This window comes from Podarcis gaigeae (assembly GCF_964106915.1).
Source record: "Podarcis gaigeae genome assembly, chromosome: 1".
In the NCBI taxonomy this organism is placed as follows: domain Eukaryota; kingdom Metazoa; phylum Chordata; class Lepidosauria; order Squamata; family Lacertidae; genus Podarcis; species Podarcis gaigeae.
In genome coordinates, this window is record NC_139678.1 from 31,494,709 (window position 1) to 31,521,981 (window position 27,273).

At 43.3% G+C, this 27,273-nt stretch overlaps 1 protein-coding gene across 3 annotated transcripts in view; it reads left to right on the forward strand.

The window, feature by feature from the left end:
- LTBP2 (latent transforming growth factor beta binding protein 2) overlaps positions 1-27,273 on the forward strand; it is a 129,689-nt gene that overhangs the window by 79,173 nt on the left and 23,243 nt on the right. For 2 of the 3 annotated variants that reach the window (XM_083740817.1, XM_083740818.1), the window contains 8 exons: positions 7,705-7,827; positions 8,994-9,158; positions 11,579-11,823; positions 17,497-17,536; positions 19,537-19,635; positions 22,110-22,235; positions 22,489-22,617; positions 23,646-23,765. In XM_083740817.1, coding sequence (XP_083596943.1) covers positions 7,705-7,827; positions 8,994-9,158; positions 11,579-11,823; positions 17,497-17,536; positions 19,537-19,635; positions 22,110-22,235; positions 22,489-22,617; positions 23,646-23,765 — 1,047 coding nt within the window. Of the gene's footprint in view, positions 1-7,704; positions 7,828-8,993; positions 9,159-11,578; positions 11,824-14,137; positions 14,158-17,496; positions 17,537-19,536; positions 19,636-22,109; positions 22,236-22,488; positions 22,618-23,645; positions 23,766-27,273 lie in introns of all 3 variants that reach the window. The other variant, XM_083740816.1, reaches the window with a different exon arrangement.

Genomic DNA, 27,273 nt, shown 5'->3' on the forward strand with positions numbered 1-27,273 from the left:
GAGAAATTCGATTTGTTTGCACTTTAATACAAAATGACCTAATCTGCAGTTCTACAAACTGAAACACAGCTATCCTTCAAAATTTACACTTCTCTGAATTTTACGGTGTAGTTCTCCCACCAAACAATATGTTTAAAATGCACATCATTGCGGTAAATGTGCATACAAATGCTTGCAAAAGTATGTATGTGACCGGATGCACATTGGATGAATGCTGGTTAGTTCTGCTTCGAAGCCATAGTACAGATGGATCCTTGCTTTAAAAATCCATTTTTCTTTAGGTCAAATGAGGGCTGTATGCCTCTTACATTTTTGCTAATGCATCTTGAGATGAAATTGGCATTGGGCAGGGCCTCTCTGACAATTTTTACTTGTTCTTAGTGCACATTCCAGATGCTGTTCAAAGCGTAAAGCCCAGTGTCTCGTCATAGTGGTGGCAGGAATGTCGTCGTTCTTTCTCTATGATCTCCCCCCCCCCTTACAATAAGCTGTGAGATTCTACTTGGATGGCGTAATGCAGAGTCTTAGCTTGGATTTGTGCAATTCCATTGATGGATGTTCTCTTGACATGTTTCCTTTAGCATGGAATTCCTCTCATATTGAACTGATTAGCAAATCACCACAATTCTGTGGGTCTCAACCTTTCTGGCTCATAGCTGATTTGTAAACCATGATTGCCTGTCCTTGCCATTCCACTCTGTTACCATTACTACCACCCCTTCTCTAATTGCCAGGGCTGCATACATTCATTTTGATATGCCCTGCTGCTGTGGAACCTGTGCTCACAAAGGCCACATTGACAAACTCTGAGCTATTGCAGCAGAGAGATTCTTGGGCCCTAATGTATTTTTTTAAAAAAAGCACAAATATCTAAACTTGTGTTTTATTGAAAGTGGGCTTGATTTCCTGGTCGGTGATCTTCAGGCCTCACAAATATAGTGCAGCGCAGGTATAATGTATTTAGGCGTTGACACTTTCTGAGAGAGACTTTATAAATAGGTCGCACTCTGTGCATGAGTGGCATACTAAGTTGGCAAGTGCATACTCCCGAACCTGTTTATTGACACAACACATGAATGTGGGTTTGGAGTGGCTGTTTAACTCCATACTTGAACTGACTCTATGCGGCTTTCTTATCAGAGATGTATGGGGGACTACATTGCTTAATTCCGGGGGGGGGGGGGCATTCCCAGGGGAGTTGAAGGAGGCAATAGTGCGTCTGCTTTTATGGTAACATCATTAGATCCTTCGGATCTATCCAATTACCGCCCGGTTTCAAACCTTTCGTACCTGGGTAAGGTAATTAAGGCAACTGCTGAACAGCTTGGTAGGTTTCTGCATGAAACATCGGCCTTGGATCCATTTCAGTCTGGCTTTTGCCCTGGACATGGGGCCAAGATGGCCCTAGTTGCCCTAACAGATGATCTCTGTTGGCAGCTAGACCGAGGCGGGTCTAGGCTGCTGATTCTTCTAGATCTGTCAGCAGTCTTCGACATGATTGACGACAAACTATTGGACCACCACCTTGCAGACATGGGGATTCAGGGCACAGTCTTACAATGGCCGCGCTCTTTCCTGTCAGGCTGGGAACGGAGGGTAGCGCAAGGGGAGGAGTTGTCGTCGTGGCACCCCTTGGTGTGTGGAGTGCCACAGGGCACAATTCTCTCCCCTATGCTCTTTAACATCTTTATGCGCCCCCTTGCCCAGCTTGTTCAGAGTTTTGGGCTGGGTTGTCATCAATATGCTGATGACACCCAACTTTATCTGTTGATAGACAGCCATCCTGATCCGGCCCCAGATACACTGACCAGATATTTGGAAGCTGTGGCTGGATGGTTGTGTGGGAGCTGGTTGAAGCTAAATCCTTCAAAGACAGAGGTCCTCTGGTTGGGTTGAGACGACATGGGGTTGGGGGGCAAACTCCCATCCCTTGCTGGGGCACAATTAGTGCCAGCACTTTCTGTCAAGAGTCTGGGTGTAACCCTCGGCACCTCCCTCTCTATGGAGGCGCAGGTTACAGCTACAGCAAAGGCGGCATTTTCCCACCTCTGCCGTGTTAAGCAGTTGGTTCCTTACCTTTCTTGCCCTGATCTTGCTGCTGTGATACATGCAATGGTCACCTCCAGGCTTGATTATTGTAATTTGCTCTATGCGGGGCTGCCCATGAAGCTGACCCAGAAACTCCAGCGGGTGCAGAATGCTGCGGCAAGACTGCTTACGGGGTCCTCACCACGGGACCACATCCATCCAGTGCTACATCAGCTGCACTGGCCCCTGGTGGCGTACAGGGTCAGGTTTAAGGTGCTGGTTCTAACCTTCAAAGCGCTATACAACCTGGGACCCTTGTACCTGCAGGACCGCCTCTCCTGGTATGCCCAGCAGAGGACCTTACAGTTCACAAACAATAACATCTTGGAGGTCCCTGGCCTCAATGAGGTTAGACTGGCCTCGACCAAAGCCAGGGCCTTTTCGGCCCTGGCCCCAGCCTGGTGGAATGGTCTGCTGCAAGAGACCAGGGCCCTACAGGACTTCGCCATCTTTCTGCAGGGCCTGCAAGATGGAGCTGTTCCACACGGCCTTTGGTCGGGGCCCAGTCTGACCCCTCTCTTCTTACAGAACCCTGCATACAAGAGGCCGCTTTAACTCTTCTCACCGGCTCATATAAATAGCTGAGCCTGGTGAGTATTTAAGGCTCCCAACCCCTATAGTTATAATTTGTGGGTTGCCATCTGATTTTATGTGATTTTAATCCGATTTTAAGCTGTATCTCAGTCGATTGCTGAATTTTATGTTTTAATGTATTTATATTTTGATGTTAGCTGCCCATAGCCCGGTTCTGGCCAGGGAGGGCAGGGTATAAATAAAATTTATTATTATATTATTATTATTATTAATGGAGAGGGAGATCTTAGCCTTCTTTAATCCAGCGCTCAAAAGCTACACTGCCTCCTCCATTCCCCTCTGCCCTGCATATAGCCTTCTATTTTTAGGAGCTCTTTGCTGTGTTTGCTCTTGGTTCACCTTCTGGCAACTGTGGAGTGTGTGCCCGGCAGACCACATTTTGCCCAGAATCTGGATCTGAAGGCCTTGCCTAGGCACTCGGAGCCATTTGGCTCAATGAGCACTGGAATGAGACCACACAGTATGCCTGGGATCCTCCCCATGTGGGGGGGGGGGAGGAGAAGAGTAAACGAGATGCTTAAAGCTAATTTTTCAGGGTCTTTGGCTCTGCTTCTGTTGCCAAGCTGGAAAAGAGCCAACAAATGAATGGTTAACCAAGTTTTTCTTCTTCTTCCATTCTTTTGCTAACACAGCCATATAAAGCGGTCTTATACTAAATCAGGCCATTTGTCAATCTGGATCAGTTTTGTCTAGGCTGATTGACAAAGACTCTGTGGTTTTAGACAGGATTCTTTCCCAATCCTACCTGGAGATGCCAGAGATTGATCTTTGGCTTTTAGCATGCATTGCTTTTGCTTGGCCATTGTGCTATTGTCTCATCCACCATGCACTAAGGAGAAAAAATGCCAGTTCCCTTCAGCAGTGGTAGAGTTCAGACATTACACTATGTGCATATTCTCATGCTGACAGGGCTTAATTTGAGCCATGTGTGTTGTGTGACAAGTACACAGAGTGCAATGTGATTGATTGTTTGTGTGAGGGGGGGAGGCTCAGTTAATTTCATTGTACATGTTGTACATTGACAATAAAGGTATTATTATTATTATTATGTGCAAGGAGTGCCTCATTCTGGAAAATGGGAAGTAAAACAGAAAGATTAGAGTTCCTCTGAGCATGTGCCATGGATCTTTTCCTCACTACACACACACAGTATTAGCAGGCAAATTTCAAATGTTGGGCAATAAAAATGCTCACAGATCCCATGTGATAATCCTTATGGAAAATGTGTGTCCTTTTACTGCTAAGGACATTCAGCTAAGAATATTCAGCAAGAAGAATGGGGCGATAACTATTCCACAATCCACTGAATAAGATTTCATATACAGAAAACTCCTGTTTTGGGTGCGACCGATAATGTGCGTGATTGCACACATGCGCATGGCACTGAACCCAGAAGTGACCCCGAAATGTCATAAAAGATATCACTAAAAGGGGAAAATGGGGGCGGGGTGGGGCAGAGCGGGGGTGGAACAAGGTGTTTCAATTGCACACGATTTTACGTAAGCTTGCAGTGACCTGGAACGGAACCCTCACATATTGGGGGCTGCCTGTAATTGCCTTTGTTTTCAATGTAATTTTAAGTAGCACAGGTTTGAATGGCACAGACAGCACAGCTATCTATTCAACCAAGCATTCAGCAATGTTGGGTGGGATTCACTTAACAAATCCCATAAGTGGAAGCCCTGTGCAAGGAATTCTGCTTGAGCAACATTGCTTCCCCCCCCCCCAAAAAATAGCCCTAGGAGTGGGGGAGGTCACCCAGAACAGTGCATGGGGAGAGGAGAGGGGGGACTGTTGTGTCTGGCCAGCTAAAATGCTTGATCTTATGGAACAGTCACCTTAACACAACATCAAATTCTACCCATTGTTCTGTGGTTACAATCCTTTCCATCTTGCAACTTGCATTGTCTTGACCAGTAGAGGCTAGTCCATTAATAGCTACCTATTCTGTGTTTCTTGTTCCCTCTGGCCATCATTGAAAGAACTCTCTCCCCAAATCTTTGGAAACCTGGTTTTCTCAAAACCTGACACAATTGAAAGGGCCTCTTCTCCCCTTTGGTCTGTTGGGGGCATACCATATACCTCAGCTGGGCTGTAAGCAAGTTCTTTGGGCCCCTTGTTGGTGACACTACTGAGTGATGGGGCCAAAAGAAGCTGTTACCTCTTCCCTCCTGGTGTGTCGTCGATCATAGTTCTTCGCAGGCATCTGCCACTTCTGGGAGCTTCGCCATGATTAGCAAACATCGCCTGACCCTTTCGGTCAGAGGCCATAAAGCCCAATTGTGCTGCTGGCATGGCAAGTGGAAAGAACTTGCCAGAGGTCATGTGGTGGGTTGGTGCAGAGCAATTTAGCACATTCTGTTTCTCTGACAGCTCCTTGAGATCTGGAGCCCTCCCCACCAATCTGTGCTTCCAAATTCTCATGCAAATCTTCCCCATTATTACAGGAAGATGTTTATTTTACCTAATGCTGTAGCGTGGCCATCCCGTCAACGGATCATGTGCAAATAGCGCCCCCAACTGCTCACGTAAAGGAATGATCACTCGTGACCCATTTGTGACATTTGCACACATGTGGCTTAGAGTGTTTTCATATGTCAAGCTTTGTGTTAATGTTTATCTGATGTTGATGCAGAAAAAGGAGGCCTAGGAGAAGCATCCGCAAAGAGATTAGCATTATGGCTAGGATGTGTTCGCATTCACATTACAATCAAGATTCAAGCCAAAGCTGCTTTAGAGTTCCTTTTAAGTGATTCATGTTTCAACTGGAATTGTAGTGTGAAGGTATAATGTACATAGTCCAGAAAACTCATTATCGTTGCAGATGCCTCTCCTCTTATTTTCTGTATGATGAGACATTCGCATAAATAGCTAAGAGCTCAAAAGTAATTTAAGTTTTGTGTGAAAATGCCTTTAAAGGTCCTGAGAAGGGCAAGAACATGATATGGCATATGGTTTTAAAACTATAATTATTAAGGTTATTTGTGTATGCTACTACTGCGGCCAGTGTTTTGTTAGTCTATAAATGGAAAACAAGCGAGGTCCCAACTAAATAAGAATGGCAAGTTAAGTTGACAGAATATGCTCAACTTGCAGACTTAACATATAGAATAAGAGAACAAGAAGAAGATACGCTTAAAGAAGACTGGAAAATGTTTATGGATTATATGGGAAATAATTGTGTGCAGCTGAAACACTGGCAGGATTAAGAGAAGTTCAACAAGTTTTGATGGATGCAATAATGGAATACTGAATGGTATAGTTTTTGAAAAATATGCAGGGATTTATGAAAGGTAAAATGAATCATGGAAACAGAAGAAGGGAACATTTTAAATTGTAAAACAGAATGAATATATATATATATATATAATATCTCCATCCTATAATTATAAAGTTGCCCTAAATTGGAAATCCATACCACATCTTGTGTGACTGATTACTTTGGGAGGAAGAGAATTAAGAGTGTTCTGAGCCCTACAGTATAAGATAGAACCTCAAACTGGGCTAGGTAGAACTAATGGCCTGATTCTGTTTATCAGGAGTGGGGAACCTCAGGCCTGGGTTCTCTGTCCAGTCCTTGGGACTCTCCTCAGACCATGCCCCCTCTCTCCAATCCACCTCCTTCACTGCACTGGTCCACCTTCATGCCTCCTCAAATGCTCTGAACTGTGATCATGCCTCTTCCTTCCTTGAACACAACATTCATTTTTTAAAGAAAGAATAAACAAGATAAAAGACAGGCTAAAGGAACAAAGAAGGTAGTTCCATCTACAATACCATCTATAATACCTAAACCACAGGAGGAGAGGGTGCTCTTGTGCTCATGTTCCATTCACTTGTTTCTCACAGGGATCTGGTTTGCCACTGTGAGAACAGGATGCTGGGCTAGATGGGCCAATGGCCTAATCCAGGCACCCCCAAACTCGCCCCTCCATCTGTTTTGGGACTACAACTCCCATCATTCCTATCTAACAGGACCAGTGGTCAGGGATGATGGAAATTGTAGTCCCAAAACAGCTGGAGGGCTGAGTTTGGGGATGCCTGGCCTAATCTATCAGGTTCTTCTTGTGTTCTTTTGTCCTTAAGGTCTTAACATGGTTCAAAAAAGATTGCATTGCAGCATTGGACAGCACCAGAGGGCACTCCAAAGTTGGGCCAATACCACAGAAAAAAGCTGTCTTCTTTGTGACTACATAATGTACCTTTGTTGAAGAGGGTACTTGAAGAAGAGCCTCTACAGAGGACACAGGCAGGCTGGTAGGAGAAGAGTTGTTCCCTCAGATAAATGCCCCAGGCCATTTAGCACTTGAGAAGACCATCACCTTAAATTGGATTCTGAATAGGCAGTCAGTGTCGTAATATGAGCAACCCTGACTGCACCAGACAAAATTCTGGTAGCCAGATTCTTCAGCAACTGAAGCTTCTAGGTTGTCTTTTAAGGACAACCCCATGTAACACATCACAATATCCCAGCTGAGAGGCTACCAGAGTGGGAATCGCAGTAGCAAGCCTATTTCTGTCTAGGAATCACCAGGCTCAGTGAACCAACTGAAGCTGGTAAAAGACATTTGGCTTCAAGTGAAAACGCTGGCCCCCCAAATGGCTTTGCTGCTCTTTCAGGGAGAGTGTAACCCCACCCAGAACTAACTGAACACCAGGTTCCAGGGCACAAGAACTGTTTCATCTCAGTGCCTCCATCTTGTCAGGATTTAGCTTCACGTTTCTGGCCCTCATCTAGCCCATTACTGAATCTGGCTCTTCAGAGTAATGAATAGGTAGCCCTCACAAAGTCAACTGCCTCTCAACCTTTCCTTAACAGCTCTACCTTTTTATATCTGTTTTTACATGTGGCCTCCACCTGTGAAACCCCCCCCCCCAACATTCTCTTTTGCTTGGTGATTCCATCGTCTCTGCTCTGTCACACCAGGACTTGTTCCCTTTGCAGATCCTCCTTGCAGTGCCATTTGTGGGCAGCACCAGAATAGGTTGGCTAATCTTGTTCTCTCTGTTCACCTTTTATAGATATCAATGAATGTCTAATATTTGGCATATGCAAAGATGCAGAATGTGTGAACACTCGCGGCAGCTTCCTCTGCACTTGTAAGGCTGGAACCATGCTGGACCCATCCCGCAGTCACTGTATTTGTAAGTGTCCCCAGATAGACCATAACAACTCCCCCCCACTTTATTCGTCTTTTTCCCATTAGCACAATAACTGTATGGGTTGGATCATAAGGAGTTTGAAGGAGTGGGCAATAGCCATCAATCCTGGGCAGTTACACCATGTGCCAGAGATGATTACTCTAGAAAAGGCACCCCCAAATTCGGCCCTCCAGATGTTTTGGGACTACAACTCCCATCATTCCCAGTGATCAGGGATGATGGGAATTGTAGTCCCAAAACATCTGGAGGGCCGAGTTTGGGGATGCCTGCTCTAGAACAAGAGGAAGATGCTTTCCCTTTAGCTTCTGCCCATAAGGATGATGTCATCATTATGAACCAAAGGAGACTTGCTAACTGTCCCGCCTTGGGCAAAAGACCCCCTAATATTTAAAGCTGCACTGCTTCTCTCTTTTAAAGTGAATTTCCCGGTTTTGCCTGTGTCCTGATCCATTTTGCCTTCATTATAGTTTCCTACGACATGTTATAGTCGGTTCAAGAAAATTTCCCCAAAGCAGACTCAAATTTGCTAAATCTAAGCACAAAAGCAACACTGCTCTGCTCCTCTCATTAAGAATTTAATTTGAAATCTTAACTGAAATCTGAAGTCTTGCACAGTCTTGTTGCAAAACCTTTGGCATGAGTTACCTAACTCTATGATCTGGCAAAGATTCTTAACTGTTTGATGGTGAACTTTTTAGCTAGCTTCTTTATTAGCAAACTAAGCAAGAGATGATCCATAGATTCAAATCTCAAGGTAGAATAGTGTTTTAATCAACTCTTCATCTTAAAGCATGAGGAAATTAAGCATCTGAAATACCGGTACTTCTTGACATTGAATTCAATGCAATTAAATGTGTATTAAAATAGCTCCACTGTTTTTCTTGCCTTCACTTTCACTATTGGTGAAGGAGTGAACAATTGTTGGAGATCAACAAGAAGAGCCTAACAGTATGATCCCTATACATGTTTACTCAAAAGTAAAACCACTGTGTTCAACTGGGCTTCCAGTAAGTGTCATAGGATAATTCACTTTTACTGGGGAATAAATCCCATTGCACAGTAGGATTTACTACTGAGTAAACATTCGTAGGATTGCACTGAAAATCTTCGCTTTTCAAAAGCTGACTAATCAACCATTTGTGTTTCAGCGGATAAAGCAGTTTCCACAGAGCAGGGGCTGTGCTATCGCTCAACGGTTGGGGGAGTCTGTGTCCTGCCACTCAATCAGCACATCACCAAGCAGATCTGCTGCTGTAGTCGTGTTGGCAAAGGGTGGGGAAGAAATTGTGAGACGTGTCCATTACCAGGATCTGGTAAAAACTCTGCTTGTTCTTTTGGACCTTTCCTCCTGCCCTTTCACGTTCTGCAAATTTTAAACTGGTGGCTACTTAGGGTCTTCCGGCTCTTTATCAGACCAGCAATACCATTTGCAATTCTCTGCACGAAATGGGATTATAAAGCCTTTAACTTAGAGGCATGTGATGAGGGCTTCTCCAGTGATATATTCCTTTTGATCTGATGTTGTTACTTGCCTCAATTTGGCAAAATCCATGATATCTGTAGATGTTTGTGTACTTTAAAATTATATGCCTAAAGTATCTTAGTTGGAGGGACATGGGTGGTGCTGTGGGTCAAACCACAGAGCCTAGGACTTGCCAATCAGAAGGTCAGTGGTTCAAATCCCTGTGACGGGGTGAGCTCCTGTTGCTCAGTCTCAGCTCCTGCCAACCTAGCAGTTCGAAAGCACATCAAAGTGCAAACTGATAAATAGGTATCGCTCCGGTGGGAAGGTAAACGGCGTTTCCGTGCGCTGCTCTGGTTTGCCAGAAGCGGCTTAGTCATGCTGGCCACATGACCCGGAAGCTGTACGCCAGCTCCCTCGGCCAATAAAGCGAGATGAGCGCCGCAACCCCAGAGTCGGTTACAACTGGACCTAATGGTCAGGGGTCCCTTTACCTTTACTTTAGTATCTTAGTTAACCAATGGACAACAGAAGTGGATTTTGCAAGCCCTTATGGTGGCTAAAAGACTTATACCTCCTTGTCTATTGCACAATCTGATGACCTCCCTGCCCTGACTGCATTCAAACATATTTCATATAGGCATTAGTGTCACACGGATACATACTTGAACATCTAGAAGGCTTATATTAACTTATATGTTTTAAGTAAGATTTGTGTACTGATGGTCACTGCATCCACAATGTAAGCTGATGGTGGTCTACTGTTATTATAATGATTATTTGTATATTATTATTGTTTTGTTTTTTCCTCTCTCCTTTAATTTTAATTGTTCTTTCCTTCTTAAATTTGTAAATAAAAATTAAGAAAGAATAAAAGAAAGAAACCAGATTAGTCCAGTGGCACATAAGCAGAGCATGACAAACTGAGAGGAATAGAGAATTATAAGTATGGCCTCTCAGCCCTGATATAACACTGCCTTACAATAAGACTTTGCCCCTTCCTGCACCTCTTTGCAGATACTGTGACAGGGGTAGCCAATGTGGTGCCTTCCATATGTTGTTGGACTCCAGTTCCCATCAGCCCTAGCCAGCATGACAAATAGTTTGGGATTATGGGAGTTGTAGTCCAGCGACAACTGGAGGGCCTTGTATTGGTTATGCCTGCACTATGAAGTCTTCTGCCTTTCTGCAGTTGCAGTCAGTGAGTTCTCAAGCTGCACCAGACATGAACCAGTTTAGCATTTCTCATTAAGTGCTGGGAAATGGTCTCTAAAATGTCATGCGCATTTACTTCTGAACATTGTGCCACCCCGAGACACTTTGCCACCTGAAGCAGGTTTGAAACACCACCTACTGCCTCTGGGACCAACACTTTTAAAAATCTTCAGACACCAGTTCCTGCCTTCATCTAGCCCCCTGCCCTTTGTGGCGCTGCCTGAAGCAGGCTGATTCACTCTGGATGCTTCCTGTTTTTTATGTGGTTCCAAGCAGCAACGATGTAAACAAAAAGAAAAAAAATGTTTCTGAAAGATGCTGGAAAGAATGGATATTTATTATTAAATTAGCTAATTTAATAGTAAGCATTCATCCTTTCCAACGTCTTTAACATACATGGTTTCTTTTTTGTTTACATCACTCTGTGGTGAAGCAGGGCAGGGCCTGTGTTGCCAAATGAACTTTGTGGATGGCCATATCAGATATGCCCAAAACCTACAGTGATGAATTAAAAGGGGGTTTGGGGCTTGCGGAACTTTATGTCTGTTTGTTTGACCTTCGACTCTGATGCAGCCTTAACAAGCAGTAGATCCCTTGGCCCTTTTGTTCCACAGCTGCCTCTCTTTGAGAGAGACACACACAGAGCGAGTTTCCATGTGGTTATATTTTATTGTCAACTCTGAGAAAAAGGGCAGCCAGCTTCCAGTATCGGTTAACAGTAGTTTGCATTTACTAATAATACACCCAGCCCTGCAAACATCTTTCTTTTTGCTGGCAACTTTCAGCCTTCAGTTCTGGTTCCAAGTGGGTGTAGTCTAAACATGTTTTACCCATGTCAGAGAACTGTGTTTCGATTGTGGCAGATACTTTAAATAGACTAAAGAAGAGGAAACATGGCCCAGCATGCCTGAACGGGATAGCAGAAAAACAACAGTATCCTTACTAATGGATTAGATTGCGAGAGATGTCTTTGTGCTCTCGGCTATTACTTTTGTAGCTTTCCTTTTCTCTGCGTCATCAGATTGTATATCTTGTATATCTCTCCTTTCTTTGCAGAAGCCTTTAAGGAGATTTGCCCTGCAGGGCACGGCTACACTTACTCCAGCTCTGACATTCGAATGTCCATGAGAAAAGCAGAAGCAGACGAGCTCCCGCTCAGCTCAGAGGAGCAGAGCAAAAACAGTGGTCGGCTTCCCAGCTGGGCAGTAAGGCAGCAACAGCTGCAGGAGGTCTTGCGTGGTGATGTGGTCGACGCGCTCCCGGGGCCTGACACCTCCGCAGGAAAGGGTAAAGTAATATTCGTGTGAATCCAACTGGTTTGAGTGAATTCCAGGCAGTTCACAAATTTCCAGTGTTGGAATGGTTTCAAGAGTCTTCTAAACTTGCACACGAAAGCACTTCAGGACTGCGTTATCTCAAACGAGTTCATCAGGCCTCCTTCCATGATGAAGCTTCAATAATACTAGCATGAAAACAATTACGGTGGAAACAGATAACAAAACAGTAACATTTAATAAAACAAGCAGGAACCAAACAAATGGCACAGCAACAAAAAATAGTGGGGTAGGAAAGCTGAAATAAATTCACGTCTAGCAACCAATGTGTTCCTTTGGTTTCAGATAGTACATGGGTAAAAAGGTAAAGGTAAAGGTACCCCTGACCATTAGGTCCAGTCACGGACAACTCTAGGGTTGCACGCTCATCTTGCTCTATAGGCCGAGGGAGCCGGCGTTTGTCCGCAGACAGCTTCCGGGTCATGTGGCCAGCATGACTAAGCCACTCCTGGCGAACCAGAGCAGCCCACGGAAACGCCGTTTACCTTCCCACCGGAGCGGTACCTATTTATCTACTTGCAGTTGACGTACTTTTGAACTGCTAGGTGGGCAGGAGCTGGGACCGAACAACGGGTGCTCACCCAGCCACGGGGATTCAAACTGCCAACCTTCTGATCGGCAAGCCCTAGGCTCTGTGGTTTAGACCACAGCGCCACCCGGGTCCCTTTAGGGTACCTGGGTAGACGAGTCTAAAAAGCCTGGGGCACAAATTTTCATGGCCCTCTAGCGCAAACTGATGTATATTTTGCTGTAGGAGGCTTAGTTTGGTCAGAAGTGAGTATACACTTCCAGACTTAACACTAAATACATCACTTCCAGTAAATGAGCCACCATAGGTGCTAGAAGGCCATGAAATTCATGTCACAGGCTTTCAAGACTCGTCTACCCATGTACTTATCTGAAACGAAAGGGGTGCTTTGGTTGCCAGATGTGAAATATATTGGCATTATTTTCAGCTTTCCTACCCCACTAAAACTCCTTGAAATGGCTTAGATCGTGAAGACAAGTGCCCTTCACACACTACACAGGTTGCGAATGGGGCAGCCATGCTACACTGCTGTTTCCTACCACAAACACCCACACATTGCGCTGTGGCATGTGGCAGCACGGCCCCTTTTGATATGTGGACATGCATAGAACATAAAAAGGGTATACTTTTGTCCAGTTACAAAAAGATGACAGAGAGGCAAGCAAATTAATCATCCTGAGGGGAGGGTAATTCAAGGTTTGGGGACCACTACAGAAAAGGCCCTGGTTCTGGTAGAACAGGAGTTGCCAACATGGCACCCTTCAGATGTTTCAGGATACCAATGCCCATCTTCCCTGACCTTGTTGATTGTTCTTGAATCTTGGGGAGGTTTACGTCACACTCTTCAGCGTATAGGATGGGTGTGTAGGGTGCAGTCCCAAGCATATCCAAGTACCTTGCATCTGGCTAATGGTCTCAGAAACGAATGCTGCAATCATGGATATGCTAATAAAAATACTTACTTTTTATATAGCATACCTAAGTGTTCAATCACTTCACCTGCATTACCCTATTAATTCTTAAAATGCTGTTTTCAGCATTATAGAACTCCCTGCCTATGGGGTTCTAGCATCTAGTTTCATTAGACATCTTCTATTGTATGCTGAAAATGTACCTTTCTACCCTGGCCTCTTGATAATTAAGGCATTTTTGTGGGCTCCACCTCTTCTTTGTTTTGTTCAATCTAGACCAGGCATCCCCAAACTCGGCCCTCCAGATGTTTTGGGACTACAACTCCCATCATCCCTAGCTAACAGGACCAGTGGTCAGGGATGATGGGAATTGTAGTCCCAAAACATCTGGAGGGCCGAGTTTGCCTATGCCTGATCTAGACTGTGCTGCTTTTTTTCTGGAATTGGCTTACTTGTTTTTTTAACCATGTACATTAACTGTTTTATAATTGTATGATTACACTGGTCCAAGCTGCCCTAGACCTTAACAGTGAAGGGTGGGTAGGAAATCTTATAAATAAATATGTACATGGGAACCACATCTGTGCCGCCTTGGTTTCCAGGACAGAAGAAAGGCAGGATATAAGGGTAAGAAAAGAAATAAATAGCATTGCTGGGAGGTGGGGAGGGCTGGAGCTAAGGAAGCAGAGGGCTTCCCTGAAGCCACCAAGCTAGTTCAAGTCTTGAGCAAAGCAGCATTTGTGCAAAACCAAACAAGGGAATTTGAATTCCAAAGTGAATTCTGACTGCACTTACAAATTTACTTAATTAATTTACTCAATTCTCTTATGTCATTTTACAGGGGATTCTGAAGAAGATCAGGTGAGTAAAATTTCTGCTGCTAGCAGCTTATGTTCACGTTAGAGGCTTAAAATGCAGTGAAGTCATTTTTCCTTGCTGTGTTTCAAACCACATTTGCACAGGGTTGTTCATGTCAGAGAGGGGGTAGGAATACCTTTATCTGATGTACATGGCTTTTTGGGTTTCCCCATTCCCCTCTTGTTCATGATGCTGTCATCTGCACATGTGCAATGACTGTCTGAAATATTCACATTACTGTTTACTCCGCATCCAGTTTTCTAGTTGGATTGAAGCTGGTTTTGGGGTGTCTGTGCCTCAAACAACAGTGTTTGTCAGGAAACTACAGGATCAATATGAATTGTGGCTAATGCCATGTGAGTATGGCTTCAGAAATAGCAGTGGGAGTGTTACAGAATACAGGGTAAGCGCTAATGTGAGCATACCCTTAATGTTTGGGATATGCATAGCAAATGTGTAGTTTAAAAACTGAATGAAGAATAAAACATTTTCAGTAAATAGTTCCTGAAGTTTTAATAAAAAGTGATATGGAAGATCCACCTTAGGGTTCAAAGATAACCTTGTAAATCCATCCTTGTAAAGTCCTCATTTAAAAATAAATAAATAAAGACTTGAAATGTGTTTTTTAGAAGTGATATACCAGATCCTAAGGTGTAGAGCAGAGAACAATCAAGCCCTATTTTTAGTGGGCCATTTGAAAGACAGGAAGAAACAAAGTGTATAATGGATATCTTAGCAGCTGCTAAAATTGCTTTCGGGACATATTGGGAAAGGAAAGAATGCTTCTAAAAAGTCTGCCACGTTGCACAGTGAAATTAACTTCATTTTAGAGCAACCCTAACTGTAGGTTGAAGAGGGCTAGGATGGAAGGAACATGAAAGAAGGATTCAGAAACATCTGGCATATTGCATGGGGAAATTAACTTCACCATTCAGCGATCGTTGCTGCTGGTTAAAGGGTGCTGGGATGGAGCAAAGGTGCCTCTTCAGAGCTGGAGCAGAGTTTTTCTGGTGGAGGGACATGCCCTTTACAGAGACCTCCACTGCCCTGGCAGATACCTCCACAGGCACATATCTCTGTGGAGGGCAGTTTGGATGATGGGCACTGAAACAAGCATTCCAGGAGCAGGGCATGGACAGGATGGCAGCAATTTCAACCCGCTGTACCCAAGTCCCCTTCATTCATTAGAAAGAGACACCAGAACCAGTGCCCCCCACCTCAGCCTGGAGCAGCCCCCCTTTTCTCCACTGGAAACCATGTGGATTTAAATCACGTGGGTGGGAGGAAGGACAAAATATCTGCTGCACACAAACATGCACACACCCCTAACATCTAACACCTTAACCAGCAAAAGGTGGCACAGCTTTAGAAGTGGCAGTTGTTTCACCAGTTTCCCATCCCACTTAAGATTGTACCGTAAGAAGTCAAAATATAGACTTATAATTCTTTAATAGCTGTTGGATGGAATTTGTGCTCTGTCAGAATTGAATTAATATCCAAGATAAGTCTCAGAGTATCTCTTTTCAATAGTATGAGTGTTCCATCGTTTCTTTTGTGTTTTATCGATACAATGGAGAAAGATATGCAACAAAAGCCTGATTATTTAATGTCATTATGTTGTTGTTAAGATCACCTATCACCAAAAGTATAATTACTGTTGTTAATATGGAAGACTCTGTCAGCAGCAGATTTAGACAAGTGTTAACTCTGTTATAGGCAGCGTAACAGAAGTTCAAGTGTTGGCAGGCGAAGGAGTTTGATTGCCTAGCTTTTAAAACACCTTATGCAATGTATCCAAGACTCTTTCGCACTACTGACAACAAGCATCCCAGAGAACTCCCCAAAGGTTATCGAGAACCAGGGAAAGTCACATTCCATGTTATCCTTATCTCTCTGTCTTTGACAGAGGCTTCCTCTCTAACACAAAAAACAAACAAAATGAAAAAAAGCACCACAGCAGCTGTATGGGACAACCAAATTTTATTATTTATTAAATCTTAAACCCCCAGCACCCTTTACTGCAGATGCAATTTTGGACAAATGCTTTAAAGGCAAGTGGTCTTTGCAATGAAAGAAGGCTATTGGATCTGCTCACCTTCTCAGAAAACGTCCATCGGTCATGATTTTGAAGATGGTTGACTTTTGTCAGAAACATAAGGTGCCTCCAGACTGTCAGTATTTTATGGGAGGGATTCAAGTGTATGCCAAAAGTTTAGATTTGCTCAACTAAAGTGGATTAAAGGGCTCTGTTGACCTAGCACAGTGTTTCCCAAACTTTGGTCTCCAGCTGTTTTTGGATTACAGCTCCTATTATCTCTAGCTGGCAGGACCAGTGGTCAGGGATGATGGGGATTGTAGTCTGAAAACAGCTGGAGACCCAGGTTTGAGAAACACTGACCTAGCACAACAAGTGCCCTTTAAAAAAACAACCAACCACCTACAAACTTCTTGCAGTTAGAAAAGCAATGGGGAAATACACTGAAAAGTGCAGAATGAACAAACGATTAACAAGAAGACATTTAAACACTCGGCAAGCAAATCTGGATGAATGCAGGGTGAATGCTCATTGATAAATAACCACCCCATAAACAAATCAGAATGAATGTTCAGTTAAGAGCAGGCATAGTCTACCCACCATATAAGCTTTGTGCACTTGAATCAGGATGAATAAACAGGTTTTCTGGAGGAAGTTTTCTGGCCATCAGTACTAAGGCGAGTGAATCCAGCTGTTTTATTTGCAGAGACCACACCCCTTGAGAGAAGATTTCTGTTGAAACACATTGAGAATAAAGGTTATTGTCTTCCTGTACAGCTGTTGGGTTTTCCCACTGAATTTTTTTCTTGCAGCTGTTTGATCTCATGTTGCTGCTACTTTCTTTCCAGTGTCTATTTTGGCACCTGCTGAAAATGGATAATTAGTACGCATGTCTGGCTGCAAGATGCTGAAGAATGTAGAATGAGATTAAGAGGGAAAATCAGAGGCCCATTTCAAGCATCTTGATCATGCAGCACAGCCCTATCTGTGGTTTGGAGGATGTGGAACTTGACAGTTGAATTAAACTAGTGTGTCAAAGAACCTGGAATGAGATGATTGTAGATGAATTTAAGCAAAGTTAGGTACCTGGGGTGTGATTGCACTTCACTAAGGATGATATTTTCATCTTAATAAACTGGGGGGGGGTTGTAAATTGGCAACAACACCTTTCTCTATGATACAATACGCTGAAGAGGGAATAGATAAAGAAGAAAGCTCCTATACTGGGGAAATTACTTCTTCCTGATTAGTGAATCCTGCCTGATTTCTGTACAGACAATCATTGCATTTTTATTTTTTGTTCACAGGTTGCAGAGGATGTTATCGAAGAAACTGATATTAGCCCAGGTAAATTGCAAAGTAACTTGCTGAATCCAGTAACTATAAGAATGGAGCCAAAAAATAAAAAATGGATGAAAGATCTCAGTCTGTGCTGATAATTTTGGTGCCTGGGAAAAGGAAAATGTTTTTTTTCCAATGGGCTCTTCTAAATACGGTCTATAGTTTATTACGTGGTTATTTCTGGGCAGAAGAACTGGGCAGACACTGAGTCTGTTGCGTGGGAGGAGTCTGGGAAATATTGTATCTTTCACAAGATGCTCTGCGAAATGAATTTGTGTTTTAGTTGTAGCTTTACAGGCTGCTGCATAGGATATTTTTTTAAAAAGTTTTGTTTGATTTACGGTACAATCCTCTGTATGTTTACTCACAAGTCTGACTGAGTTTAGTGAAACTTGCTCCCACGTTAAACGTGCATAGGATGGCACTATTAGAAGTATTAATAAACAGCATGGGAAGCAATTCTCAGGTGGTAATATACAAAAATGCATAGGGATCACTAAAAAGAATAATATATAAATATGAATTAAAAGCACACGACTAATACAAAACTCAATATGAGGTTTAAGGATGCTGCATATCTGTCAAGTTTCATGGATTATTATGTTGCCTCTTTTAACAATTTTATTTTTACTATTGTGTTGTAAAAGCTTTTGACCTCCCCCAACTCCTTCCCTGCTCAAAACAAAACAAAAAAATTCCTTCCAGTAGCACCTTAAAGACCAACTAAGTTAGTTCTAGGTATGAGCTTTCGTGTGCATGCACACTTCTTCAGATACACTGAAATAGAAGTCACCAGACCCTTCTATATAGTGAGACAGGACATTCTATACAAGATCTCAAAGTAGCTGTTCTATTACAAAGGAATTTCAGAAATAGACTGGAAAGAGAAGCTGCTGAATTGCAACTTATTACCAAACTTATAACCATGGAGAGACCTGGTCTGAACAAAGACATTGGATTCTTATCTCATTATACATGACAAAGCCATTTTTCACCTTTTCACCCCTTGCTTTTTCCTGTAAGACCTATTGCAGTCGTTAAGAGTCGTCAACAGGCTCATCACAGCTATCTGCCAATCACCCATTCCCACCACCCTTCTGAGTAATACCCCTCCCCACCTTCTCACTATATAGAAGGGTCTGGTGACTTCTATTTCAGTGTATCTGAAGAAGTGTGCATGCACACGAAAGCTCATACCTAGAACTAACTTAGTTGGTCTTTAAGGTGCTACTGGAAGGAATTTTTTTATTTTGTTTTGACTATGGCAGACCAACACAGCTACCTATCCTTCCCTGCTGTTCCATCTGCAAGGTTTATACATTTTATGTACATTCACAAGTAAGCTGCACTGAATTCATTGGATAGGATTGCATTGTCCAGTGGATTCCTGCTCATTATCTAACATTACTGCAATGCATTGTATATGGGGCTGCCTCTGAAGATGGTTTGGAGACTTCAGCTGGTGCCAAATTCGGCAGCCAGGTTGCTCACAGAGGCAAGATGGTTTGAGCATATTGCACTAATCCTGGCCCGACTGCTCTGGCTGCCAATTAGCTTCCAGGCCCAATTTCAAAGTGCTGGTTTTGACCTATAAAACCTTAAAAAGCTCAGGATCGCAGTACTTCAAGAATTGCCTCTCCTCATATGAACTGACTCAGAACCTGCAACATGAGAATGGGCTTTTTCTGTGGTGGCTCCCCATTTGTGAAATGCTCTTCCCAGGGAGGCTCACCTGCCGCCTTCATTATGTATCTTTAGGCGCCAGGCAAAAACATGTCCCTATAACCATGGCTGAGTAGCATTCTATGTCCTTTTAAATGTGTTTGTGGGAGGGGGGATTATTGGTTTGTTTTTGTTTTATTATGTATTTTGCATTCTCATTTTGTATTTTTATGTTGTGAAACTGCCCTGTGATCTTCGGATGAAAGGCAACATACAAATTTAATAAACAAATAATGATAAAATTGGGTCATAGTTGGTTTCACTTCTCTTTATATCTTTTGCAGTGGATGTAGTAAAGATTTCTCCCCATTTTCCTGCCCAGCCACTTCCAGGATCTATAGGGGAGAATGCTGCTCCAACAGAGGTAGCAACACTATTTACAGGTATGTCAGCAGTGCCCAAGTATTAATTATTATTATTATTATTATTATTATTATTATTATTATTATTATTTATTACATTTCTATACTTCCCTTCATAACAAGAATCATGGGAACTGTAATTTGTTAAGGGTGCTGGGAATTGTAGCTCTGTGAGGGGTAAACTACAGTTCCCATGATTCTTTTGGCAGGAGTTGTGCTTTAAAAAAGCCAAACTAAGCCTGCTGATGCACAGACAAAAATTTGTGGCTACTTTCTTCTTCCCTCATTGCCACCGCTGCTGCTTTCAGACTCTATTGAGAGCTAAGCTATGGTTTGGCTTAACATTACATGCAAACTTGGTCTTGTGTTTTGTCTTCACTCCAAACAAGCCACAACTCATGGCTGAGGTTTGTTTTTGGCCAACCGCTCAGGGTTTGTCTGGGCAAGGGAAGCCGACAGCAGATGAAGCATCTCATATGGCTCACACAAGAGACTAGGCTGCAGGAGAAAGACATCATTTACTGATCTTAAAAGGAAATGTAGCAAACTCTTTGCTTTAAGCACATTTTCAAACATGGTAGTTCTTTTAATTTTTGCATTTTGACTTTTTAAAAATTCCAATGAAAACTTACATTGGCCTGAATTTTAAAACTGAACATGCATTGATCTTCTTTCCTGCTTCTGCTTAAACACTTATAAAAGATGCATTCCAGCCTAATAATAGCTCTTGAGTATTACTTGTGAAAATAGCCTCCTCCTCGCATAGCTTTTTCTATCCCATTCTGGGTCTTTTCCTGCTAAATCCCTGTAGATTTTCAAATAACTGTTATACTTAGCATATGGTGCTTTTTCAGTGTTCAAAGCACTACGCAGACCTTATCTCAGCAATGTGTACAACAACCCTGTATTATTATTCCTCATACTGTAAAATGAAAGTTTTGGGGCTCATTCGCACTTCCCCTTGGGAAAACCTGCTCTTTACTGCTGAATTGGAGCAAACATCCATCAGGTTTTCTGCGGATGGATGTTTGCTCTGATTCAGCAATAAAGAGCAGCCCTGGAAAAGTGGCAAGGCAAACAGAGAACTGCTGAGACCCATGCCTGGAAAGCATGGGACAAACAGAAAACCTCTTGAACCTGAGAAAAGGCTTGCCCAGAGCTACCTAGTGGCACAGATGATATTTGAACTAGGTGCTTCCTGGTTCACAGCTCAGCCTCTTAGCTTTTATGCTAGTTCAAAAAGAGGTTTTGCACTATCTAGCTTCACTTGGAAAGAACAGCTGGGCCAGGCTTCATATAGTGTGTGTTTTAGTATTTGAAAGACGCAGTGAATTTCCCTTTGATCCTTATGACATAGGTGACTAGGCTCCCAATTTGGCCCAGACAAGCATAGTCTTGCCAGATACACATTTCCATGCTGCACACAGTCTGCAGGGAAAGTGCCTAGAAACCAAACAGCATCAAATAGACTCTTCCTAGCAAACACAGAAGTATATAAAAAGGAGCACTTATGGACAATGGCATGGTGAAGATCAGAAGAGTTAGGACCTCTGCTGTTGAATAGACAGGGTAGGAAAATGTGCAAGATGTCTCTTGTCCTTTACAGAGCTGAGTCATGGGGGTTTTCTGGTGGAGTGGGAAGTTCTGTGACCTCAAGAGACAATATGTTTACTGCTTAGATAATGGCAGCTGTGTTATTTCAGCATTGTCTAATGTCTGGTAGTTCTACCAATGTCCTTACACTTCGTATTAAACTTTCTTGGAAAGAACCTCTCTCTCACAGTCTGGCTCTCAATAGCCTTTTTGTCTGAGTGGGTTTGTTTTTAAGCTAGTTGGACGACAAGATTGTCCCAACTTCCTTTTGTGTCACGTTTCTAGGTACAGGTCTGGGCTTTAAAGCTCTGTGTCTGAATGTTGTTGGGGGTTTTTTGTCCCAGCGTTTCCCCCAGGAAAACCTGTGTTTTTTCACTGGATGGGAGAAATAGCAATTGGGTTTCTGTGCATTGTTATTTGCTTCAAATCAGCAGTAAATGATGATTTTTTTTGTGGGGAAAGCTCTGGGGCAACCCCCCCAAACTCTTGAAAACACAGACCTGTGCCTGGAAAAGCGTTTTCCAAAAGGAAGTCTGGATGAGCCCCAATAATGTTTAGAGGTGTGGCTGTTATTCAGCTCTTGCTGAGTTGAGTTCCACTGTCCTGATGAGCTTGACAATGAATTGATGCAATCCAAAGTGGAAACTACTGGAAACAGAATTTTGTACACTGATCGTTCAGCGCATGCCATGCTATCCCCTTTTGGCACTATTTAAACCAATGGCTATTGCCACATCTTGTGGCAGTCAATTATGTAAATCAATAAGAACATAGGAAGAGGTCTTCAGAATCTCCTTGACAGCTTACAAACCTTCCCAGAGCCTTGGACAATTCATGTGCTTTAAAAACCGAGAAATCACTGTGTTCACTGCTTCTCCTGACAATTCTTTCTTCATTCTTAGAAATGAGTGCCTGCTCCTCTTCACCCAACATCTGTGGTCCAGGCAGCTGTGTGAACTTGCCAGGAGGATATGCCTGTTTGTGTTACCCTGGTTACCGACAGCATCCAAGTCACTCCTATTGCATTGGTATTTCATTGACACCTGGTTTTGTTTATATGGGAGAATTGTATATTTGGGGCAGCGAGGTACCAGCCAAAGGACTACTTGAAAGTTCAGGGAATGCAGTTGGGAAGTGCCAGAGCATAGTCGGGATGATGAGAAAACTTCGTGCATGGTCTTTAGATTCCAGTCTACAGTTTTACAACCCTTGGGCTACCTCTAGGAAGGACAGAGGTGCATAGTAATGCCAGCTGACTTTGATTATCTCCTCTTGTTTCAGATGTTGACGAATGTGAGAGAAATCCATGCAATGGGAATGGCCACTGCCTCAACAATGAGGGCTCCTATTCTTGCCTCTGTTTCTCTGGGTACACGCTTTTCACCTCACAGAACACACAAACATGTCAGGGTGAGTTATGTTTTTGTGGCACCCACCAGTAGAAGATAAAGCAAGTTGCCTGAGCGAGTTTCTCTGCATGTGTTTGCAGATTAGAGGCAGAGAAGTGTGCTTTTGATCTGTCTTGTAGCTGGAACTTTTTCTCGTCTGCGTCCTTGGAGTGGGACAGCTCTGCTCTCTTCTCTGTGTCCAAGAAAACTTCCTCTGGCAACTTTTCCTACCTCTTTCATTAGTGCTTGTATATGGGAACAGAAACTGGACTAAGTGGTCTGAAAGATGTCATCCTCCTTGTTCTTTTATGGGTTTGTCATTACACTGGATCACTTTCAGTTTTCCTAGGGGTAGGACAGTGAATACAGTGGTACCTCAAGTTAAGTACTTAATTTGTTCCGGAGGTCTGTTCTTAACCTGAAACTGTTCTTAACCTGAAGCACCACTTTAGCTAATGGGGCCTCCTGCTGCTGTCACGCTGCCGGAGCACAATTTCTGTTCTCATCCTGAAGCAAAGTTCTTAACCTGAAGCACTATTTCTGGGTTAGCAGAGTCTGTAACCTGAAGCATATGTAACCTGAAGCACCACTGTAATGCATCAGCAAGGTGGTGATAAACAAATGGAAGAGTGATAGTAAGGACTCACCCACACTTTTGCTTGCCCCTTGCCTAGAAAGTGTGGGTCCGAGTGGTTTCTAGGCATGGGCTCAAGTGGTTTCCCTCTTGCCCCACTCCCTTCCCTGGTAAAACCTGCCCTTTAGTGCTAAATCTGAGCAAATGCCCATCTGATTCAGCAGCTTTCACCAGGGGGGAGCAGCAGGACAAGAGGAAGTGTGGAAAGCCCTAATGCGGGCATACAAAAATGCTGTGTTTGCATTTGCTATATTGCTGAATCCTGCACGGAGGAGGGGTGCAAATTAATTAATAGACTGGGATGGTAATGTATAGGTAATGGAGGTGATTCTATCTAGCCGTTCGGCCCACAACTATGCCAGAGCTCTTTGGATCCAGTCCTTTTGCTGAAGGGACATATCTCTCTGTGTTAACAGATCTAAATGAGTGTGACCAGCCAGATGTTTGTCGTGGAGGGCAGTGTGTCAACACACCTGGCTCTTATCTCTGTGAGTGCAAAACAGGCTACACCATGAGTCACAGGGGACAGTGTGAAGGTGAGTGTGCAAAAACCCCATTTTGGGGGGGGGGGTAACTTGACTATTCCGAAGCTACTTGTATATTTACATGCAAAAAAATATCTCCTTGAATATCCAGTTGGGCTTTACTTTCACTTCTTACTAACATAGCCCATCTGCATCCTCAGCAAATGCTTATTTAGAAGGACGCTTCATCTCATTTGCTACACTCATTGAGATTAGATTTAGCATGGAGTTCTTACCTCTCCTGGCTACAAGGGGGCAGCAAACACAAACAAAAGCAGCAGGATATAGTATGTCCTGGACAGAGGCTGCCCTCTGCTGGGGAAAAGGGGGAAACGCAACATGCTCTTCCCTTTGCTGCTTTCCTCTCCTTTTGCAATATGGCTTGGTTGCTGCACTGAAATATAGCCGGGTTGGTACAAGAGTGACATGCATATGCAGGGAGGTATCCAGAATTCCCTTTTAAGAAACAGTTTAAGAATATTAAAATGTTTCTTTGTAGGTTTCTTTGTAGGCAGGGAATGAAGCCTCCTGGTTTGGGGGTTTAGAAATATTTGGGAGTTTAAAAGATTTCAATATTTTATTGAAATAAAGCTTATCTACAGCAAACCTGATTGCTGCTTGTTCTGATTCAGTGGTAAACAACAGGTTCTCCTGGGGAAAGCAGTGGGACAAACACACACACACACACACACACACACACACACTTGTACACAAAACTAGAAAGACCTGTGCCACAAAAGGAAATCTGGATGAGCCCTTATTCATAGTTATTCACATATGTTATATTGTTGTCATCCTTACCATTATCTTACAAGACAGAGAAATGTTGTTATTTTCACTGGCCATTTTGCCTATTCAGATCAAGGGGCTGAGGATGAGAAGTGGTGGATTAAGAACATAGTCTCACTGGGTGTAAGGCAGCTAACTCAGTATTGTCTGTTCTGCAGCCTGGTCCTTTTATCTGATGATATCAGGGATTGAACTGCATGCACATCATGTGTTCTGCTGCTGAATTCTGGTCCTTTCCCTGATATTCTTAAAGGCACTGTGTGAGTTTGACAGTAGGCCACAGTTTCAAACAAAGGGCTTCCTGATTTGTAGCTAAGCGGTGTGTGTGTGTGTGTGTGTGTGTTAGCCAATTTAGTTTCCTCAATCCGGCAAGACTAAATTGAAAATTCTACTTCCCTCCTCTTGCATCAGTGTGTGTTCCGTTCCCTCCTGATCCCCTCAAGCTTCTCCTTTCTCTGCAGGTTTCAACAAGTGCTGAAACTGTGCTGCAGATGGCGCTGTTTGTAGGTTCAGGAGCTGGTTCCTGAGGGAGCACTCTTAAGACCAGAGGTGTTTAACTGTCTCTGTGTGGTGCAGCAATTTCAGCAAAGCTCAATGCCAATTTACATCACTCGGGGTCTCACAATCTCTTCTTTTGTCAAAATTTGTTGTGAAGATGAAGTGAAAGTGGCTGCGGAGGCCTGGGAGGAACAGATTGAACTCCATTTGTCTTTTCTGGAATCTGAACAAATATGGATCTCTTTGCAGACATTGATAAGTGGGCTAATCCCAGCTCCTTTCCTAACATGCCGGGATGCTGCCGGTGTCCTGCACCAGTGAATAGCTAATGCTTATAGATCCTTATTGTTTTGTTTTTGTCTAGGCATAAATTCAGTATGTAATTAGTTCATTTTGTTGTACATCTCCTGATTTTAGCACTGATGCAGGGCAGACTGTGGTGGTTTTTTTAAAAAAATAAAATACCGTAATAAATAGTGTGTAGGTAAAAGCCCTAAATGCAATCCCCTCACTCAGCTTCTGACTTCTCTTGATTTATGATAGACATTCCTTGTTGTGGTATATGGATAGCCCACACCAGCCCTGTGATTAAAGCACAGTCAGGAACTAATACGGCCAGGGGCGAGTCCCACTCTCTGCCATCTCTTCTTTTTTTGCTTAAACCCCCCACCATCCGCATGGGTTTGGTTGCTTGGCATCATGCAGATATGCAGCTTGTATATGTATTCTTCTTGTTGTTGTTGTTTAGTCATTTAGTCGTGTGCGACTCTTCGTGACCCCATGGACCAGAGCACGCCAGGCACTCCTGTCTTCCACTGCCTCCTGCAGTTTGGTCAAGCTCATGTTGGTAGCTTTGAGAACACTGTCCAACCATCTCGTCCTCTGTTGTCCCCTTCTCCTTGTGCCCTCAATCTTTCCCAACATCAGGGTCTTTTCCAGGGAGTCTTCTCTTCTCATGAGGTGGCCAAAGTGTTGGAGCCTCAGCTTCAGTATCTGTCCTTCCACTGAGCACTCAGGGCTGATTTCCTTCAGAATGGATAGGTTTGATCTTCTTGCAGTCCATGGGACTCTCAAGAGTCTCCTCCAGCACCATAATTCAAAAGCATCGATTCTACGGCGATCAGCCTTCTTTATGGTCCAGCTTTCACTTCCATGCATCACTACTGGGAAAACCATAGCTTTAACTATACGGACCTTTGTTGGCAAGGTGATATCTCTGCTATATGCATTCTAGACCTGTACAGATTGTCTATATATATTATCTGTATATTACTTTGGGTCTGTGAATAGGTCCACTCTGGGACCTGCTGCCTGGCTTTTGGCTTTGGCTGATTAACATTCTACGTCTATACGGCTCTATACGGCCTAGGACCCTCGTACCTACGGGACTGCCTCTCCTGGTATGCCCCACAGAGGAACCTACAGTCTGCAAATAAAAACATCCTGAAGGTCCCAGGCCACAGAGAGGTTAGTCTGGCCTCAACTAGAGCCAGGGCCTTCTCAGCTGCGGCTCCAATCTGGTGGAACACTCTGTCACAAGAGACTAGGGCCCTGTGGGACCTGACATCTTTCCGCAGTGCCTGCAAGACACAGTTGTTCCACCAGGCCTTTGGTCAGGGCGCAGCCTGACTCCCTCCTCTGGCAACCTGCACAGAATTTTGCTTAACAGTTGCAATTAATTTGATTTTAATTATTTTTTATAATGAAATGTTTTAGAATGTTGGATTATTTGATTGTTTGATTACTTGAGTGTTGTTAGCCGTCCTGAGCCCGGCTGAGGAGGGCGGGATATAAATAAAATTTATTATTATTATTATTATTATTATTATTATTATTATTATTACGTCCTTTCAAATGTGTTTGCAGGGATTATTGCTTTGTTTTCGCACTTGTTTCTGTATTGTATTTTGTCTTCTCCTTTTGTATTTTCATGTTGCGAACTGCCCTGTGATCTTCGGATGAAGGGCGGTATACAAATTTAATGAATAATAATAAGTAAAAAAATACAAATTTAGTAACAATAATAACAATAGACTGCAAATCAAGATGCAGCTAGGGCATGGTAGGCTGGACAATTGCCAGGTGACTGAACAGGAGGTGAAGCAGAACCAGGACTAGAATGCAGCTGAAGGACTTAGAAAAGTGCAAAGGGGGCAAGGATTGTAATAGCAAGGCAGGAGAACAGGTGTCTGGGTCCAGGGAAGCAAGAGCCAATAAGATTCAAGAAGAAAAC